This window comes from Thunnus albacares, chromosome 10 (assembly GCF_914725855.1).
Source record: "Thunnus albacares chromosome 10, fThuAlb1.1, whole genome shotgun sequence".
Lineage (NCBI taxonomy): Eukaryota > Metazoa > Chordata > Actinopteri > Scombriformes > Scombridae > Thunnus > Thunnus albacares.
The window spans coordinates 9,861,826-9,878,938 of NC_058115.1; the positions used below are offsets into that span (position 1 = coordinate 9,861,826).

At 43.5% G+C, this 17,113-nt stretch overlaps 1 protein-coding gene across 1 annotated transcript in view; it reads right to left on the reverse strand.

Annotated features, from left to right (window-relative positions):
* Positions 1–817: 817 nt before the first annotated feature.
* efnb1 (ephrin-B1) overlaps positions 818–17,113 on the reverse strand; it is a 56,891-nt gene continuing 40,595 nt past the window's right edge. The window contains exons 3-5 of the mRNA XM_044363470.1: positions 10,935–11,027; positions 4,565–4,672; positions 818–2,829 (exon numbers count right to left, since the gene is read on the reverse strand). Coding sequence (XP_044219405.1) covers positions 2,435–2,829; positions 4,565–4,672; positions 10,935–11,027 — 596 coding nt within the window. The 3' untranslated portion in view covers positions 818–2,434. The remainder of the gene's footprint in view (positions 2,830–4,564; positions 4,673–10,934; positions 11,028–17,113) is intronic.

A 17,113-nucleotide genomic window follows, 5' to 3' on the forward strand; every position in this document is an offset into this window, starting at 1 on the left:
TGAGGTTAACGACACGCAAAAGCCACTGGAGTCTTCCCCAAGTCTTCAAGCAGGGCTGCCTTTTAACTCAGCAGTGTATGTCCGTGGATGGCAATAGTATGTGGCTGCGGATGATAGGTGCCTCTGTCGGTGAATGTTTATTCACCGGCAAGTCTGACCGTTTGACTGGAGATAAACCTGGACCCGTCAGTCTCGGTGTGTCTGTGCGTGTGTGTGTGTGTGTGTGTGTGTGTGTGTGTGTGTGTGTGCACATGTGCGTCAAACATCAGCTCGTGTCTGCATGCTGAGGAATAGCTGTCCTTATCTGCTCCCCTCTCCTCTCACACATCATTAACTGGGACTGCGGCGCTCCGTACTTTGGCAGCCACACTCTTTGGAGCACCTAGTTCCACTCCCAAAACAAGTCTGCTCAGCTGCTAGACCACAGAACCATTCACACACACACACATACACACACAGAGAAAAACTGTAAATATAATCACACATAAGCACTCAGACATAGAAGCACCTACATGTGCACACAGACAGATTGGAACAACCCTCCAGCCCCCCCTCCCCACCCACACACACACCTAAAAGTGAGCTTCGGTGTGCACACACCCAGCTGCAGTAAATCCTGTCTCGGTGCTGCTGCCCTGGGCTGTGTGATAGCTGAGCTGCAGTGTCCTCGCTGGCTGAACACCTTGACTGTGGAATATTCTGCACAGCATTTTTATTCACAGCACAACTGGCGAGGGGATGGAAAAATGAATGCTAAACTACCTCCGCCCCCCCCACCTCACCCCTTATCACCCCCCCCCACCCCCCACCCCCCCCCTCTGCCGCCATCTTCCTCTCAGGTTAAAGCCAAGTCACAGGAACATTTTCTCCTTTATCCGCCACTCTCGCTCTCTCTCCTCCCCGGCTGGTGAGTGTGGGCATGGAGATGGCACATAGATTAGTCACACGCTGGCGACACCACTGACTGAGCACTCCACTGACTCATCTACAGATGGCAGCCAATTGGCATGTGACAATACTGTATCCCAATGTTCAGCCGTGGTTCGCCATCCAACTTATATATAGGGCATCCTACCTATGTAGGCCAGCCAATAAATGCTGCCAATCCAACCTACACCCACCTAGCCCAGACAGCGGGAACCAAACTAACTGTTTGATGCTTACACTGTAGCAGCAGAAGCTAGAACAAACAGATTTTAATGTGCCTGCTGTCTTAAAAACCATCTCTCCGTAAGCTCATCAGCACTGGAAGAGTTTTCGTTAAGATCTTGGGCATGTCTGTCTGTCGGCGCCTCAGTCTGTCTTGTTTTTGAAGCTTGTGATACAGTAACTCAATGTTCTGCCCCTAAGCCAAGAAGTCTGCCCAGATACAAGACTGGTCTGGACATGCCCACACACGCATACACACACATACACACACACATACGCACACACACAAGTAGGTCATAAATACCAGAGTAATGGTAAAGCTCCTATCAGACCAGTGGAGAAGGGAGTAATCCCGGAAACAGACATACACATACACACCTTGACATCCAAAGTCCAGGGCAAGGTACTTTCTCGGGAAAGGGGAGAGGGGGGGATGAACGCAATGGATGACGTGGGTGGTGAGATAATGGAGTGATAATGATGATCTATTCAACTCTATACATTGTGCACTTGTAGGAAAAGTCTAACAAAATACAACTGCTTTGTGAACTGAATCAGGGTCGAGAAAATCCTCCATCAAAAATAGTAAGTAAGGCAAACATCAGAGGTGCGAAGGGAGAGGAACACATTATTTCACACACTGTGTCTGAAACCTGAGCTATCTGGAGAGTTTCCTGGCCCAGCACGGAGCCCTGACTAACACACACACACACACATGCACACAGAGATACACACATACACACACACACACACACACACATTTTATGCTTGCACACAAACTGCAGGCTGAGTGGCGTTCGGAGGCCTGTGTCTGCCTGTTCCTGGCTAGTGTGCTAGGATGGTGTGTTTAATTGGGTGTAGCACAGACTGTACTTCAGGGATCTGAGATAAGTTATATCCTGCCCGTTAAAGGGGACAGCCAACAAGGAAGCTAGAGTTCCATCTGTTGGTTCGCTCCAGCCACGCCCCCATGGCGGAGCACAGCAGGGAGACGTAAAAAGGTTGGAGGTGAAGAGGTGAGGGGAGGAGGGGTGGGGGGTGGGGGGGATTGTCAGACAACCCAAACAAACAGAATAAACTTTTCTCGTCAGTCAGCTCACAAGCCCGCTGGTTACTGGTCAGTGCGTGTCTCTCCAGATTTGTGCAGCAGGTGGTAGAAATAACAGGGCTTGAAGAAACCATCAAGTCCCCAAAACGCAAAGGAAAGTGTTCTTCCCAAGAACATAAATCAAGCGCTCCTCTCTCTTTCTCTCTCCTGGCTCTATCGCTGGCTGTGCGGAGCGTGTCAGACTTTGTAGTAGATGTTGGCAGGGCTCTGCGGGGGCATCTCCTGGACAATGTAGACGGGGTGGCCATAGTCGCCGCTCACCTTCTCATAGTGAGGGCAGTAGTTGTTCTCTGTCCGCAGCGGAATGATGATGTCACTGGGCTCCGTGCCAGCCGTGCCCGCCGGCAGCTTGGGATTGGACAGCGTGCTGAGAGACAGCGCGGAGGGGCGTGGCTGCGAGTGGGCATTTTTCCTGGCGCGCTTGCGCATCTTGATGAGCAGAATGACAAGGAGGAGGATGAGCAGGAGGAAGATGATGCAGCCGGCCCCGATGGCGGAGAACACGGCCACTTTGGAGCCGAGGATGCCATCCGAGTTTGCAGAGGAACCAGACTGGTCCTGATTTATGTGGTCTAGAGAGAGAAATAAAGGGAGAGAGGGCTTAGACAATCAGAGGAGTAATAACATTTACAGTAAGCCTGTCATGTGGAGATCTTACTGTTCTCTGCCTAAATCAACTGTGATCACATCCCCGTTTGTTGTTTGCTTTACATGACTAACAGCCCCATTGATGTAATGTAATTGAATTAGCTTAGTCAAAATAGCCTCCTAATGAAATCTGTAGTCATCACTCAACACAACCGAGATTCCTGCTCTGATAAGAATGAGCCAGGGCAAGTTGTGTGACATGCTGAGGCCACATTTGTATGGCAAAGGCCAAGTGAGATATGAAAGAAACGAGGAGGGCATATCTGAACATCTGATTTTATTTTATCCTTTTGTCTAAGGGGTTCAGGATGGAGGGGGGGGAAGGGGGAGCTGTTACTGGATGGGAGAGAGAATGACTGGCTCCTCCAGTGACTGAAATCCGAGAAGAACCAAATCTGTTTTCCATGTATGCATGCAGCTGCTGCCAAAGAGCTGCACTCACCCCCACCACCACCTCTTTACTGTCCATGACCCCCTCCCCTCCAACCCCCTACTGACACACACACACACAAAAGCCCCATACCTCCGGAGACTGCCATCCCCACTAATGACTGTGTCTCCGCACTCGGCTGACCACTCTGCACTTAACCATTTATTGAGAAGGGGATAACTACGCCTTACGCCTTATCACAAGTAAATGACATCACTGAAAGCTACTGATTCCAGCCATATCGGTGAAATCAGATGCGCAAGGAATTTCGTACATTCTGGGCGCTGCAGAGCTCGAGAGAGGCTGTCAGAAATTTCATTCCTGAAATATCAGCCCCTCAAACTGCAGTGACATGTCCTTCATTCCACCCTCCACTTTTTCACTTGACATAATCACTGATCTAACAATGGTAGACAGGTAAAAGCCCGGGTCTAGGAAAAAGTGACATTAGGAAATCTTTTTATAGAGCAACTAATGTCAAATAAGCAATTATTAAATGAGGACGGCTTATCACATTGGGACAGGCAGAAAAGTCTGTGCTTGGAATAAGTTTGGTGGCATACAAAGTTGTGGAGTAAGTCAAAAAGTTAGTACAGGGGGTGATCTAAAAGAAAAAAGGGAGAAAAAGAAATGTGCCCTCCTGTGGAAAGCAGCTATGAAAGGTACTGGTAAAAAACAGGAAACAAGGAGGGCCCAGAGCATCCAAAGAGGCTCAAATGACTTCTTCAATTATCTCTGCTTTTAATCTTAATTTATCTGCAATTCTAATGAGGTTTAAGAAAGCTATATAATAAAGGAGTCTCCTTGGGTGCAGCACACCCTTTGTGTACAGTATGATTAAGTGGAGTGACTCGGGGTGAGCTGTGTTTGTTTTGGGTGAGGTTTCTGATTGTTTTATTGCCTCTGCATGTTGATGAGTATTATTTTACAACAGTTGTGTTACACCTATTTTAGCATGTTGACCCCTCCACCCTCCCCCCCAAAAAAAAAGAAATGAAAAGAATGCCTGCAGCATGAAAAGCCATATGAGAGAGAACATACTTTGAAAGACTCAACTATGATTTTTATTTTCTCTTTTCAGGCTAAATGTGATTAATTATTAGAGGAACCCTAGAGGCTGTGAATATTCGTTTTTTATATTTCAAAAACCTTTATTTTACTAAAATATTTGTGCTCTAGAAACCAGAAAGCATTCTGTGAAGCTGCAGTTTGTCTGTCAATCTGCTCACCAGAGTTTCCTGACATCTCGGGTCCGATATGACCCTGGTCAGGCGGACTGGGACTGGACTCCGGTATGGCGTTGTCTTCTGGAGCCTCCGGCACCACGGGGTTCGGGACTGTGGGAAACAAAAACACACAGAAACTCAGCCTTGGCAAGCCGCATGCACTGAATTACAATGACTTGTGTCTCTGTATCGGCAAGGATTATTTTTTATTATCTTTTGATATATCTTTTATACACAGAGAAGGTTATCTTTGCATGTGTTGAAAGCTTCTCAGAAGTGAAGATGAAAGCACAAAAAGAGGAAGGACAAGCTAGCGAACGTCTGTGAAACACGCCAGTATCCCTGTCCTGTCGTAAAAAATGAGCTCACATCTACATCAGCAATTCCTTCAGCAAACACTCAGACAGTCATTTCCAACACTGACACATTCATGAGAGCGCAGGACACACACACATGCATGCAAACACACACAAGCTCACACCTAGAATATACTTACAATACTCTTAGGCATGGCAGAATGAGGGTAAAGTAGTTATATATTAACTTTTTATTGTTTTACATTATTCATCACGTTAAAAGGCCATAATATGCCTTATTTATTGCTCTGGCTTTAACTCTGCCTAAAAGAGGCATACTTCTGAAGAGGAGAGAAGAGGAGGACAGGAAGAAAAGGGGGGAGACAAGGAGAGAGGAGAAGGGGAGAGGAGGGGTTGCATAAGCTCTGAGGGGAATGCAAAGGAAACAGACAGTTTATCTGTCTGCCTGTTGTGATTTCAGCACACGCACTTTGAAGTCTTTGTGCGGTAAACACTGGTGGGTCCACGATGTGGCTTTTACGAGGGCAGGGCCGGCAGACAGAAGATAGTTACAAACTATTACCAAGCCCAGTCAGATGGATTCCACAGAACACTATCAGATGCCTCTCCTCTATCAGGCCTTATCTGCATCTGCCCGAAGGCCTGCTCAAGGGGTGTGTGTGAGAAATAGAGAGGAGGGCGTGTGGTGAGGCAATTTACATTCGAGTCCCTTATGGCAACTTTAATGTGGCATGCGTGTGGCGGCGCATGTGTGTGTGTGTGTGTGTGTGTGTGTGTGAGTGAAAAGAGCTTGACAGTCTAGCAGTCTATTTTCTAATTCCAACACGGTTTGGCCGAGACTCGTAAAGGGAAATGAATCGGGTGTGGGGATGTCTGACAGATATGAACTAGAACAGAGAGAAGAAAAATTGAAAGACCAAGAGCAACTCATGGCAGCGTCCACTCTTCTACTTTTTTGGCATTTGTTAAACACAACTAGACTATTAACTACATTGATCTCCTCTGTTCCTCTGTCTTCTCCATGTCCGCATTGCTCTATACTGATTGCAGCAGTGGTGAACTTAGCCGTGAGCTGTTGTGCACCGTCAATAATTGATGAGAAAAGACAGGAGTGAGAAGTTGGAACATTCACGCATGGCAGAGGATACGAGAGGACACAGTGATCTGATTCACTCCGCGCATATAACCCCAACACTGTGTCTCAACCACTGAGCATGTGCAGGGAGCGTTCTAATGTTCTGACCCATTTTTCTGTGTGTACTGCTGACATTTCCCTTAGCTATGCAGACAGCAACTACCTCAGAACTGCCAACCCGCCAGAAGGAGGGAGAAGGAGGGGGGAAAGAGGAGGACTGTGAGTGAGGGAGACGACGATCGAGCGACAGAAGAGAGAGAGGCAGATATGTTGCGAGAGGAAGGGAGAGAGAAAATGAGGGTGGTGATGGTGATGGTGATGGTGATGGTGGAGGGGGAGTTGGAGGGGAGGATGAGCGCGAGGCAGTGAGTCAACATATTTCTAATGAGCTCGGTGACATGATGTGGTGGAGAGTGCTGAGCAGCGATGGATGTATAAAATATGGGCTCCCAGAATTTCCCCTTCAATCTCTCCCTCTCTTTCCTTTTTACTTCACATTTTATAAAAAGACAAAAGACGGAACATGAGGCATTTAAAGTACAATTAGATAACAATATGTCAGGCTGCATAATTTCCCACAAACAGATGATTCAACGTGATTAGGGTTGGGAGTGCCTCCACAATAACTGGAAATGTAACATGAAAGGAATGAGCACATATTGCTCACTAGGATGAGTCACTGAAATAAAATCTATAGTGCAAAGTGCAAAGGAGTGTGAGTGGACATATGGGGAGATCTTGGGGACTTGGCTACCGGGAGTGTTGGCATTCAGCTGCAGAGACGAGGAAAATGTGGCTTAAAAACAATAGCATCTGGGGTCAGAGCCAAGCAGAGCAGCCCAGGTTTTTTTTTGTGTTTGTTTGTTGAAACAACATCTAGTGTGCCTGCAGAAGGTAGAGTCTGGCTCCGACTTACACTTATTTTATTTCATATTCCAGAGCCAGAGGTGACATCAGGAAATTACATGTTTTGTCTGAGCAACAATTTAAAAGAACAACAATTTACAGTTAACATTTAGATTCAGAGGTGGGTCAAAAATGATCCAGCTAATGTGTTTTTTTTGTCGTATTCTAGGTCGTTTTTTTAATATTATTGTTATTGTTTTATATTTTATGTAATATACAGTTGTTTTTTTTAATTCACCATAAGTGGGTCAAAAAAGACCTGCATTTAATGTATATAAACCTTTAATCCTTACCAGCTATTTCTGTCAGATGTATTAAGTATTTACTGTGAACCACACATCAACTGTCTTTAGCATCACCACTCAGCATTAATATATATATATATATATATATATATATATATATATATATATATATATATATATATATATATATATATACATACACACACACATATATATATATACATAAATTTAATTTATAAAAAATGTTATCATTAAATTGTTTTTTTTTTACACATTGATTACACTTTTGTGAAAATAGCTTAGCTAAGTAGCATATTTTAGAGAGTTATTGGTAGTTTAATAATTTGATAATATACTGTTAATAAATATATTTTCTGGTTGATAGACGGCATACTGTTTACAATTTATACATGTGTATATTGATGTGCCATTTAAAATCTTGATTTTGTATATATTGTCTCTATATGTAGTGTTGATATGCCTGCTAGACATACAGCTGATATGGTCTGAGAGAAACTGAACGAGGAATCAGGATGTGGTTAGATTTAGAGTCTGACATCTCGGATGAAGGCGACCCAGACTATAACTGCATTATCACAGCGTTTATGGAGCATGTCAGACCACACATGAGGAACTGACTGGAAGGCAACTGAGTTCATTGAGGCAATGGGGAGGTTTATGGTGTCGAAAATGCAAATGTTTGATGTTATTTTCTTTTAAAATATGTAAAAATTACAATAAAACACAACAGTAACCGTAGAATTTAAATAATTATTGTGTGCAAAATGAGGATGATAGTATACTATATTTATTATTAACAAAAATCTACTGATTCTAATAAGGATAATTTTGACCCACTTATGGAAGAGTGTAGTGTCCAATGACCAAAGCATCTCAGGGTTAAAGAAATAAAGAAAAGCAGCAAATCATCACATCTGAGGAGTTGGAGTCAGCAAATGTTTTGCACAATAAATGACTCATTTTCAATTTATTGGATAATCACCACATTCTTTCAGCTCTAGAAGAGTCAGTAAAATAACACAATTCTTAAAAGAGAGACAATTAAATTGCTAGTATGGTAACAGCTTCCTATCTAAGGGAAAACTATCAATAGATAGTGTACAGCAGCCAAATCAAAGTTTCTGTCAAAGCTGTAATTTCTCACGGCCCTTCTTCAAATAGATACTGGGTTGGATGGGCAGATTATGCATCAAAAATTCCACCCACAGAAATAGATTTAAAAGCAGTAGCGGCTGGGCCAACAGCATCTTTTCTAACAAGGTTTTTAGGGCACATTGATTGTGAGTGACAGCTCGCTTCGGACCGTTTTGGGAAATGAGTGCAGGCTCTGGCGAAGTTGAGGAACAGCCGGCAGCCACAGAAACAAACTCAAGCTGAGAAGAACTTTCCTAGAACTTTCCTCAAATAAGACATTTGCTTTCAACTTTTATTAACGTGAGTTCAGGGATTTGTTTCCCCCACCCCACCCCAAACTTAATAGTTCAGTGTAAAAGCCTGTGTTGCCTGCACTCATGCAGCAGTGTTGTCATTATTTGGCGATGGTGTTGCAATCCCGGGCTGTCAGATGCTCAGATTGACCTACATGGAAAGATAATGCAATGCCTGTCTGTTTCTGAGTTGGTGCTGTGGGTATTTTTCACTCTATCTGCTGAATTTGTTCTGACTCAGACCTTGCTAGCATCAGCAGCTTGTTAGCTTCTATTCTTCCACCGGCTGCCAGGATACACTGCTGTCATCCCAGCAGCCAACATTCAAATATCTGCACACAAATGTGCAGACATACACACTCACACTCTGCAGATTTCTCAGCAAGTCTCAGTTTATTTTTGACATGTGAGATCCAGGTTTTAAGCTCAGAATCAGATCATCGTGGCGGGCAGATGTTCCTCTCAGATGGTGGTTAGTGTCTGTTTCGGTCAAAACAACCACACTGAGGATGGGGGGAATATTTACAGAGTAACACATCTGTGTACTGTATCCTGTCAAATTCAGGATATGGATGTCCGCATGTCAAGTAAAACTGCATCTACAAGTTAAAAGTATGATGCAAACCAAATGCTGTGTCCAAGGATATCTAAACAAAGCTGGCTTGTTTACTTCCAGCATTTTTAGATGACTTACCCTGACCGTGCACTTACATACCGATTTCAAACACATTTTCATTCTGTGATTACTGGATAAAAATCAGAAACATCGGAGGCCTTTTTCAAACTTTGCATGTGGAGAAATTCTTCTGAGTCATTTATAATTTGGTAGTTATTTCATAACGATCTCTTTTTCCACATTATTTGCACAAACTGTGTATGAAAAGAGATTTCCAAACTACTGGACATGATTGAGTGAATGAATGAATTTTGTATTACATTATGAATATACATACAGTATATTATGATACAGTAGTACATTTTCAATTGACAAAGAAACAGACAAAATAAGCAAATGGGACTTAAATGCCTGACAAATTGAGGTTCTTCATCATATTGATGCACAAGTCCTGTAACTCCATTATCACAGTGCATTTCCTGTCTCACAGCATCCATCATTCCAACCCAACTCAACTAAATTAGTGCCGATTTAAAAAAAATTCAAAACTGAATATTATTTTTATTAGTAGCCATCTTATGTTTTTGTTTGAGAGTTTGAGAAAATGTTTTATGAGATACAATTTTGAAAGTGTTTTACACTAGGTTTATTTTACTTCTACTCACATTTATACACAGCTTTCAAACCAACTTTGAATGATATGTTAATAAATGTTTTATTACACACAGTCAGGATTTGTTCATTTGTGTTATCATATACTGTATCATTAAATATGATTACTGCATTATCAATCATTCATTAACTGTTTATAAGCTGTTTTTAATGCTTCATAGGAGAAGTCCTTGTTGCATTAATGCATTAATAAACACTTAAAAGTGTCCTTACATGTGCTTATAACTACATTATTACAATTCACTAAGTGTGTATATACTGCTTGTAAATGCTACATAGAGATATTTACAGTGAATTGTTCATTCTTTTTAAATAAAGGAAGAGGCAATATGTGACTATTTTTTTTCATTTTGTGTATCTATCAATTTAATAAATTGTAAAATCTAACAAAGTGCATTTAGTGTGTATTCTTATTAAACTAAATCTATCAAATACATTTTAAATGGCTGTTAATGATAAATCTGGGCAATATGGACAGAATATTTATCACAATATTAATATAAAAAAATTTCAATATCAAGGTATATCACCATTGGCCAAATGTATGCAATTATGAATTTATTTTTGGAAAATTGATGTTAAATGCAATTACTAGTCATCCATTAGATCTGACAAAACTCTGTTGACATAAATAATTTTTTGTTTGCTTGTTTTTAAATTACATTTTGCTCATAATCATTAATTTGGAAAACAGGATTGTGTAAAATACTAACTCAATGCGATCATGTCACCATGATGTGAAACCACTGAAAGTTGATAAACAATTATATTGAATTATCACCCAGCCTGAGTTGTAATGACCATAAGCAATACATATAAAAATAATTTAAAAAAAACACACAAACACTGTTGGCCAATTCATTTCAAAACACAACTTTACAGTTGTAGAGATCAGTTCCTGTTGGAGGCCGGTGGCGGACAAAGTCACGCTAGGCACACATGGCGATAAATGAGAATGTCACACCAAAGTGAAACATGGCTTTAAGGCAACACTGCTGTATTGTGTTCTACATGTGAGGTGAGCGCACATTTACCTTGCCCGACTTTCATGATGACTTTCATGGCTCGGCTCTTGCACACACCTCCCTCCCGGTTCTCCAGGCCCTCCACTGTACCGTTGGAGGTTGCTGGAGGGGAAGAAGGAGACGAAGAGTGGAGAGAGTGGAGATGGTGAAGGACAAAGGGGAGGAGGGGGGGGGGGGGAGGAGGGGTTGAGAAAAGGAAAACAGGAGAGAAGAAGAGAAGATGACACACTGGTTAATGAGCACGTCCATAGCGCACAGAACTAATCAATATTTACGACAAGCACTGATTAGCTGTTCCAGTGATTAGCCGTTCTCACCCTCAATCAACTGCCAGCTCCTCTCAACGGTATCTCTCATTAACACAATAAAGTGAAGTCAAATGAATGGAACAACATTAGAGCCTACTGAGGGAGAGTGGGTGCTGAGGTGGAGAGGAGAGTATGGTCAGACCTGTGTGTGAGCGTATGTGAGTGTGTGTGTGTGTGTGTTTTCTGTCTGTGCATAGTTTAGCAGTGAGACATGCCAGCGAGAGTTCCAGCTGCTTGCCAACTCCTCGAGCAGCTTACTCCCTCTGAGCCACATGTGTCATTACTTGCTGGTAGTGCTGAGAGCTAAATGCCTCCCTTAATGTTTGTAAGTGCATGTGTGTGTCCGTTTCTGTATTAGAGCGTGTGTGTGTCAGCTCCTCTCCATTTGTTTTAAAGTGTGTGTTCTGCTCTGACTTGAGCGAGGAGCTCAGGGTTCGGGGGGGTTGTTTATTCAATGTCACATTCACTTCAGGCGCTGTGACACAATTGGCTGTCTATTTTAGGGCCCATGATAATGACCTAGGGAGACAGAGTGTGACTCTGACCTTAACACTGAGCAGCTAAGCATGAGGCAGTGCGTGCGTGCGTGTGTGTGTGTGTGTGTGTGTGTGCGTGCGTGTGCGTGTGTGTGCGTGCGCCTGTGTGGGCGCATGCAATGGCAGCTCTAATTTTGGAATTCCCCAAATGATCTCCATCTCCGCTTAGTCTGCTGTTTCAACTTACTCCCTTCCCCAGAAATGCTTTTGTTTCTTTTCCTTGCATTATCCGCCTTGGTCTCTCCCTCTCTCTCGCTCTCTCTCTCTGTCTGTTTTCTCGCTCACTTCATTTAGTTTTGTTTTATCTGCGCTATCTGGCTCTACCCCTCCCCTTCCCTCCCTCTTAACTCAATGACCATCTCCCTGGGTGATTGCTTCAGATGGCACCCTCATTATGATGAGATAGTCTTGGAGAGGGTGCTTATCTAATGATGACACAAAGAGAGGCAGACTAAGCTACAGACAGGGTGGGGGGGGGGGATTTGGGTGGGTCCAAATAAACATCAAAATACTTACCCTTGCTGGCATGTATCAGTGTTTCTACATGCATTTTCCTGCTATAAACTGATGCTGTATCAAGCAGTGTTGAAAGCTGCCTCTGCAGCTATGGAAAACCTCATCTAGTTGATTCATGCCTTGTCATTCCTAAGTATTATTAATGTTGATGTTTTGTTGCCCTGTGGGATTTCAGCTTTGTGCTCCGGAGAAATTGGAGAAAACTAAATAATGAATTGCACTAATATTATGTTACATTATCAGATCATACTCAGGCTCTAAATTACAAAGTGAACCACAACATTTTGTTAGTGTGGCTGGTGATAATTTGTGAGACTGATTGTGATAACATTGTGTCAGGAGCTCTCTGGCAAATTCCCCTCTGTAGACTCAACACGACTGAGTGAACCGGACACTGACATATATATGAGGGGGCCAGCGGGGCTGACTGCAACTCAGTAACAAAAAAGATTTAAAATTTACGTGGGACATTAATGTGAATGAACACTCAAGGCTAAGTGAGTCTTATGATTTATGTTAAGTCTATGTAAGGAGCAAGTCTCTTCTAAAGGGAACATTCAAAGACAGGGAGGTGAATGAGCCTGTTCCCAGTCTTAAAGGCACACCGTCTCGCAGCCTGAATGGCCCAGACGTTGCCACGAGTGCTAACCTCAGCCTGCCATTTTCCACCCAATTTCTCCTCTTCTTTCGATTTTTAAATTTCCAGAGCAAGGTTATACAAAAATTAGCTCTTTGAAGATCAAGCTCAAAGGCACTTGAATAATCTGACTAAGAGTGAGTGTCATGCTATGAATTTTATATCCACTCAGGGAGAGCAAATCTTCTCAGTGTTAACTTACTTCTGTCATCTAAATTAACTATTCCTTCAGGCTGGCTGAACAGACTCCTGCATTACTGATGTGGCATGATGATAAGTTGGCCCTCGGAGGCCTCTGTTTAGGCGAACTACTGAAAGAGAGCTGGATTTATAAAGAGATGATCACTTTATATGTTGTTTGTATTCAGGCCATTTAAAACATCAAATAATTCAGGGCCTTAACTGTACTGCTGGAAATTCATAATCCGATTAACTGTGTCCAATTTTAACCACATTTCCTTATGCGTTACTCCATGTGAATCCATCTTCTAAGTACTATTCAAGATGGAAATCGACTACAGAAACAACTGTTGAGTGCATTAAAAAATGCGCGGTGGATCTTGCAGACCGCTAAGCACCGTCATGCACTCCTGTGTTTGTCATTCTAACCCGTATCTGATATCATTGTATTTACATCTATCATGTCAGGGTTCGCTCAAAAAAAAAGATGATTGCCAGCTGCATTTCTCAAACTCCCTAACCCTACTCCACAACAAGGACACACTGCCAGCCTTTCTTCTTTAATCTGAAAGCCTCTCACTCACTCCATCCACTCTGTCTCTCAGTCAGTTTTTCCTCCCTCTCTAACCCTCTCTCTCTCGTTTCATCCCTGCATACTGACGTTAATCCAAATCTGGATTTCCAGATATTAAAAGGCCGACGGTCATGTCATGTTTTGGAAAGAGGAAACTGGGGAATTGGGTCTTCCTGTGAGTCTCAGTGGAGATAAAAACACAAGGGGATAAAGCAACGACAGGATGAAGAACAAAGAAACTCCCCCGTCTGCTGCTAATGATTTAGTGGAACAAACCGGTTCGACGTTAGCGGTCCAGAATGCCGAAAGAACTGGTCATTGCATGAAGGAATGTCGCTTTTTTTTTTTTAATAAAGCGGTCGGCTCCAAAGCTGGTTTTTTTGTATGATTTAAGGCTCTCTTTGTGGGTGTGGATCATTGGCCGCAGAGTGACTAGTGGGAGAACAAAAGATCTACAGCTGTTGAAGTCATAAGAGAAACCAGGTGCCAAATGTTGATGTTGGGAAATATCTACAGTACACATGCATCAGCCAAGAGAAAGCCTTACAGGGGAAAGAACTGGCCTGGAACAAAGGCTCCTGTTCCAATACTACACACACATCGTTATTGCTGGCGTATTAACATGCATATGTACATGCACACACTTACATATACACAAATTCACGCGGATTCCACAAGGACATTCGGGATAGATTGAAGGGACTGCTCCCCGAGGTGGTCAGAGGAGACGAGTGGGAGATGTGTGAGAGATGCAGTGCTGACTGGCCCAGACGACACAAGCTAAGGCTAAAGTGCGATGCGGTGGTCTATATTTATTCTCAGGTCTGCTAAATGAGGTCACTCAGGTGGTCCTGCTGAATACATTCCCCATCTCCATCATGAATCATCTGCTGCTTATTATTCCTGTCCAGCCCAGGGGGCTTGCTTTCATACAGCGCAATGGGCTGTGTGTACGTGTGTGTGTGTGTGTGCTCAAGTGTCTATGCATGAGCGTGCACGCTCGCGTGCTCAACATCTGCCCAAAGCACCGAATGAGGGGATAGATACAGCCCATGTGACAGACAGAGAGCAGGTTGTTTAATGAGAAAGTGGATGAGAGGTGACATTCATTGGCTACCTTTCACACGTCGCCTCACCCCCCCTCCCCCCCCAGCTCCCATTCTCCACAGCATTCAGACTTCCACTTAGACGAGCCGAGCAGGCAGCGGGTAGTCACAGTAACCACCAGTAATAATGTCTACATTTTAAAAAAAAAAAGCTAAATACATAAACAGGCACAACCACAACCTGATCACTCACACTTAGCATCAAGGAAAAACACCAGCACACAGAGCTGTTTCATCCATTGCAGGAAAAGCAGAAGAGAGCTAAACACAACCCTGTCAGGCATGTGTGTCTGTATCAAACAGAGCGTCACAACAGAAATGGCTATTTCTCATACCTGCGATATTCCTATCTCGGTTTTTGTTTACATTAGCGAACCAGAGTAGAAGTGGGGAAAAGGAAAAGAGAGCCTATTTGCACAAAATATTTCACTCCTGAATGAGCACAGAGAGGGTTAGATTAGGTTTATGGGCCTGATTCCAAAGATAACCCTCCCCAGCAGCCTTGGCATGCATGCAAGCACACACGTGCACATACGCACATACACACACACACACACATACACACACACACGCAAACATATACAGAGTAAGGTTGGCAGACTGGAATAATACTAGAGGATCTAGATGTTTGCACTTTGAACCTTTTCAAATCCTGAGTATTAGGGCATGGCTAAAGCCTGATTATGGTAGAATGAAATGGATCTAAATAGATGTCCCAGCCCATCAGCCCTCCATTGCTTTGTCCTAGAAATAGAAATGGAAATCAGTAATCAACCTCCAACCTCTCACTCGCCGTCTCTCCCACATAGCACTCCTCCACAGGTTTGGCATCGGCAAAGAAAATTCATTCAGACTTTTCATATCATCTCAGATGAATTAGGCGTGCTCAGCTCGGCCAGTGTTTTCTTCTCGTGTTTCTTTTCAATAATCAAACCTGGCAGACAATATAAAACAGTCATATCTGTGACGCCGGTGCTGCACATTTTTTCATGCTATTTTCAAAATCCAATATTGAATTTACATTAAAATAAATGTGGTTTTGAGTAATGCGCATGGACACAGATGATTTTCTCATCTTCATGTTCAACAATGGTTACTTTTTTCCATTTTGTTTTTTGCAAAGCATCACCATGTAGCAGCTCTAATATTACTGAATGCTGCCTGTTCCCGGGAGCCACTTTGCTGTGTGTATTGTAAGCAGGTAGCGGCATTAGTGTCAAGGTTTAAGGTGGTTAGCAGCCCAGTGCACACAACTGTTGCTCAGCTCATTGCTTCAGTGTACAGCCAGAGAGGGAGCTCCTCTCCTGCGCTCTGAGTAGACTGCTCTCTCTCTCTCTCTCTCTCACACACACACACACACACACACAAGCAAAAAAGCATGCACTACTGCACACACACAAATACAACGACACTTGAAATGGTTGCAAAAAAAATATACAGACATGTAAGCACTTGGGCCCACAGAAGCGAGCACAGACTGAAACACACACTGGGATGTGCATGCACACACACAAATACATATTCACACACACAGACACACACACACACACACACACACACACACATTGGCTGCCTCTATAGCCAGAAGATCAGGCAGGACTTAAGAGCTCCTCCGGCACCAAAATTACAGGGTACCTCTAAATCCTCCCAGCAGAGAGCACTATGGGATAGTGCCGGGTGGAGGGAGGATGGGGGGGGGGGTGGAAGAGGTAGGGAGGGAGGTGCTGCAGAGGGGTAAGGGAGGAAGGTGAAGTGGAGAGGTGTGTGTGTGGGGGTGAGGTGTTTAGAGAGAGAGGGGATGGAAAGAGGAGTGCGGGGTGAGGAGGGGCAGGAGAGGAAGCGGGAGATTCCTTTTTTTTTTTTTTGAAGACGAGAGAGTGTGCGAGCTGGGGAGGAGTGAGACTTGATCTGTCTGAAGTGTGCTTGCGTGTGAGTGTGTGTGCGTATGTGTATGTATTTAGAGGGTGGCGGAGGGGAGGGGGTGTCTGTGCGTGCATGCATATGCCGGTGAGGGAATATGGAAGGAGGTGATGAAGTGAGGAGTTGAGAGGAGGAGGAGGAGAGCTTAGTTTGGAAAGAAGAAGAAGTGGGAGGTGATCTCTCTCTGTGAAGCAGAGGAAGCATATGTGTGTGCTGAATTGTGTGTGTGTGTGTGTGTGTGTGTGTGTGTCTGCCAGCTTGCTTCTCTCACACTCACCATTTCTCTTACACTCTCCCCTGTGTGTACTTTGGCCTCTGTGCAACTGTATGTGTATTTGTGCATCTCTGTGGCATTTATGTGTACAAATGTTTGAGAAGATGTAAATTTTCCGTGTTGAGTTTCGCGAGCAC